Here is a 5,000-nt window from a genome sequence, read left to right on the forward strand (position 1 = left end):
CGAGTACATGAACCTACTGGGAGGTTTATTTTACTCATTTGGTGATTTCCTTGCATCGTATTCCTGCTGCCGTGAGCAGCAATTCAGGTTTAACAGAAAATTGAATATTACATAAACACATATGCACACGCACTGGACACAAATAACAAAGTGTCACATAGTTTTATTTTTCTTGCACTGAGTTGTAGACTACCTTGGAGTCTGTGCAAAGAAAAAAAACAAAAACTTACAATCTGATAATGCAAAGCAAATGGCAAACATGGACACTGGAAAATGGCCAAAAAACTAAAAATGTTTGTGCGTAAAAAGAGTATATAACTTTGCAAATAGGAGGTACTGAGTCTGGCATACAAGCAGCCAACCAGCAGAGCGGCCATTCACGTCAGCCTAATGCCAGGACTTTTGGCGATTTGACTGCCATGACACGACCGGATCCAAGAGTTAAGCAAGATTAAAAAATCAAAAAGTGACATTTAAAAAATCTGTAATTATGTAAAATATATAATTCAATATTTAGTTATATTCATTATAACACCACAGAATAACACAATAATATTCACTAGTTGCTAATATCTCATAAAAGAATATATCTGTCTCAACAGAGAAACAAAGTATTTTTCTTTAAACTTACATCTCTCTCTTCTAAAATGTACAATGGCGCCGTAGGGTGTAACACTGCCTTCTGAGCATAGTAAAACATCTCTGATATGTTTTTCAAGGTTCTTGCAGAACACTGAAAAATCAAACCAGAAATGACCCAACTACACCTACCGAGCTTGGGACAGTCCCCTTAAGACCTTCTTAATCTCATAATCTGATTAACTGTATTTCATGGTGAAAGGCCTATAAATCTACATTCTAGGTACTATACTCTATTATATCAGGTATATGCAGCTATATATGTATATACACATGTAACTGATAGTTATAACTCATATATATATTTATACTTCCTATATAGAAATTAATATTAAGAATCAATTAACAGTTACTAATATTCAGTATTCATTAATATTCACCTCTACACAGGTTTCAATTTCTGGATATTCCATCATAGTTTGTAGCACAATCTGAAAATATTTGGAAAGTACATTGAAAATCTAAAGAAATATGAAATATGAAACAATCTATTACACAATCACTACATACTCACATTAATTGTCAATATCAAAATAAAAATTGGAAAAGAAAACTGTTCTATATATCAAAGTTGTTGAATCATAAATTCTGCTTTTCCAACCAATTACCGTGTGCTTTCCACCCATTTATTCTTCTGTGCAGAACCTCACCCCCCAAAAGAATCGAACTAGAAATCTAGAACCCAAGGGGGAAAAAATAGTTGGAAGAAAGTGTAAAAAAAATATATAATTTTTCATTTCTTTTCATGTGCAACACTCTTAGTAATGAGAATATACAAAGGATGGCTCAAGCAATCTTCTTTTTTTTTTATATCTTTCATCATTTCTGACTGACATGTCCTAAAAGTTTATTTCCAAAATAGTGAAAATGTGCAAAACTAAGCAAAACTTCTAAAATCTGGTCAGGCAATCCTTAAATCATTCTTTAAACTCTCTAGATGTTAGATTTAGAGACAAGAGTTGCCAGACCATGAATGCCGAAAAAATGATCTATTGCTCTCATAAAATCACCAAGTTTCTTCATAATTTTTTACAATGCACACTTATACTTAAAGATGACTAACAGAACACTCTAAATTGTTTACAATATGGTAGAAAAACCCACTAGACTATTCACAAACTAGATTTATTGAAAAGCAGTTTGACCTTTCAATATATCTAGATTAATGGAAGCAAGGGCCTATTCTTTATCCTTTATCAGAAAAGTTCAGCAACTGTGACTAAATGGCAATCAAATGCAAAAAATATCATAAACACTTTCTTTGGTGACTGATCCTAAATCTAATTCTATAGAGGATAAAATTATAATCAATTTGTGATTTCTGAGTCTTATCCTCCAATAGTACAGCCAATGTACTATTGGCTGTACAATATGAATAAAGAAAATTACCCTTTTTAAAGTTCTATTATTCTTTTTTTTCCAAGTGGTTCTAATTATTTCACTGGTTTGAGCATTTCCTTAGACATGTGAGAATGAAAGGGTAAAAAGCACAAATCTCCAGCCCAATTAATTGAAAACTAACTCAAAAGATGGTTCCTTTAAATGTTTTATTACAAATATACTCTATAGTCCACTTACTTCCATTGTAGAATAATCCACTAGGTCAACCTTATTTCCAACTAAGATAACTGGTGTTTGATGCTGCTGCCCTAGTGTTGACCTGATAAGGGGCAGCCAGTGACCCGTAACTCGGTCTAAGGTATCTTCATCTTCCACACTGTACACAATGCAGATGACATCTGATCGGTTAATCTCTGCACGCAGCTGTTCCACATTTTGTTCTCTCTCTGAAAAAAAGGGTAAGGTCAGAATGGCAATTATGATCATTACAAATAAATGCAAAAAAGACTAAATTAATAAATAAATAAAAAAAAACTATTTGGTAAATATTAAGTCATATTGGAAAACTGAAACAAGTTCACAGGAACCCTTGTACATTTATGGAATACTTAAAAATTTAACAAAAGCTATTGGAGCAGTAATTCTCAACAGGTGACAAATTTACTTCTATCAGCAGATCATCATCTTTCTCCAATAATAGTAGCATCCTTTACTGTTACTATGAAGTGCAGGTACCTAATATAAAGCACAACCATATTTTTTTTTTTCTTCTACGTTTGCTCATAAACTCCAGATATAGTTTGTGACAAAAAAAAAGGAGACAAAAAAAAAGGTTCATTAGGGATAAAACAATGAATTACCTGAATAATCCACAATGTGTGTGGGAACCTTCTCAGGTGTGACATCAGGTGGGATGGTGATTTCCTCAGCACGTGGGGGTACTTGCTCGGGGAATTCCTCTGACACTAGTGAGAGGATAAGTGACGTCTTCCCCACGCCAGCATCCCCTAGGAGGAGGATGCGCACTCCTCGCCTGTGACTCCCCCCCATGCTGCCTGTGGATGAAGGGAACAGGAGTGAGTTGGTGCTATAGTTATACTAATAGTAGTATCAATTGTAGCAGAAGCTACAGTAGTAGTAGTTTATATATTAGTCTTTTTAATAACAATGACAGAAGTACTAGCAATTGTAATAGTTGAGGGTTTATTGGTAACTGAATGGCAGATGACACAGAATGTATAGTTTAAAGGTTACATATAGTAGGAGGGTAATGGAGGGCATACTAAAGGGATGTCCATACATTCTATTCTGCAAAATAAGTAGGTTTAATCGTACAGACATGTGCTTTAATCATTCTAACAATGACAGCAAAAAAAAGAAAGAGAGAAAGAAAGAGAGAAAGAAAGAGAGAAAGAAAGAGAAAAAGAAAGAGAGAAAGAAAGAGAGAAAGAAAGAGAGAAAGAAAGAGAGAAAGAAAGAGAGAAAGAAAGAGAGATAGGGAAAGAGAGAAAGAGATAGGGAAAGAGAGAAAGAGAAAGACAAAGAGAGAAAGAGAAAGACAAAGAGAGAAAAAGAAAGACAAATAGAGAAAGGGAAAGACAAAGAAAGAAAGGGAAAGACAAAGAGAGAAAGGGAAAGACAAAGAGAGAAAGGGAAAGACAAAGAGAGAAAGGGAAAGACAAAGAGAGAAAGGGAAAGACAAGAGAGAAAGGGAAAGACAAAGAGAGAAAGGGAAAGACAAAGAGAGAAAGGGAAAGACAAAGAGAGAAAGAGAAAGACAAAGAGAGAAAGGGAAAGACAAAAGAGAAAGGGAAAGACAAAGAGAGAGAGAGAGAGAGAGAGAGAGAGAGAGAGAGAGAGAGAGAGAGAGAGAGAGAGAGAGAGAGAGAGAGAGAGAGAGAGAGAGAGAGAGAGAAAATGTCCCAAACATTAAATGAACACTGATGTACTTTCAAATGTTTTTTTATGATAGAGTTTAAAAATTGTATATAATTGTACATTCTATATGAAAAGAAATACTTCACTCTCTCACTTAATGGTACCTTCCCCTTTCCTTTTCTTTAAGAAGTTCAAGTGTTAACACTACATCAACAATCTACTTCTTAACAACTTTTGAACACCACAGAAGGTAATACGTCAAATTACATCTCTGTTGTCGTCTTCTGGCACTTATTAAAGCTCTCTCACGGTATCTATGGGATTTCTTGGATAGACGTAGCATGTTGATAGAAAATTGGCAGTGGATGCTATGACGAGAACACATGGATGTGCTCTTGTCTGCAGCTGTAGCCTTACTGGTTCTGGTGGCACTCTGTGAGCACACTACACAGATCACATAGTTGCCAAATACTGATATCTCACTTTACGGAATGTATAATGAGTAAATAATAGACTTTTATGCTGATTAGTGTGCAGTATCATGCACACAAAACCACTACAAACATTAGTGACAGGCCCACAAAGGGGAAGGGAGAAGGGCCACATATAACTTTTTGGATTCATATTTGACAGTAATGTAGGGAATATGATCTGTGTGGGGGATTATTCTCTGGGGAGGGGGGGGGGGATGTGAGAGAAAAGAAAGAAAGAAAAAGTTAATTTTGGTGATAAGTCTATTTGCTCGTGGATGATGTTAACAGGAATAATAATTTTAGAATAAAAAATATTGATATTAGCAAAAAATAAGAAAAAGAACAATAACAACAACACATATTACTTTGCTTTAACAATAATATTAAAACCACAAACAATTAAAGTAGAACCAGAAAATCAATAATAATAATGGTATTGATAGTAATAATTCACCAACATTACTACTAATAATAACAGTAACAACAACAATAATGATAACATTTACAATAACAATAATGTGATATTAATAATAATGATAACGATGATAAAGATAACAATGACAAAAACACTACTACTACTACTACTACTACTACTACTACTACTACTATTATTTTCATAAATAATTTTTTGATATCCGTAATTATGTATTTGTTTCTGGGTTGTCTATT

General features: G+C 34.0%; 1 protein-coding gene across 3 annotated transcripts in view; it reads right to left on the reverse strand.

The window, feature by feature from the left end:
* Positions 1-5,000, reverse strand: part of LOC125034501 (mitochondrial Rho GTPase-like) — a 27,519-nt gene that overhangs the window by 14,846 nt on the left and 7,673 nt on the right. For all 3 annotated transcript variants that reach the window (XM_047626323.1, XM_047626321.1, XM_047626322.1), the window contains exons 2-5: positions 2,841-3,035; positions 2,218-2,426; positions 1,020-1,070; positions 632-733 (exon numbers count right to left, since the gene is read on the reverse strand). In XM_047626323.1, coding sequence (XP_047482279.1) covers positions 632-733; positions 1,020-1,070; positions 2,218-2,426; positions 2,841-3,030 — 552 coding nt within the window. In that variant the 5' untranslated portion in view covers positions 3,031-3,035. The remainder of the gene's footprint in view (positions 1-631; positions 734-1,019; positions 1,071-2,217; positions 2,427-2,840; positions 3,036-5,000) is intronic.

The sequence above is a fragment of the Penaeus chinensis genome, chromosome 18, assembly GCF_019202785.1.
Source record: "Penaeus chinensis breed Huanghai No. 1 chromosome 18, ASM1920278v2, whole genome shotgun sequence".
NCBI classification, from domain to species: Eukaryota; Metazoa; Arthropoda; class Malacostraca; order Decapoda; family Penaeidae; genus Penaeus; species Penaeus chinensis.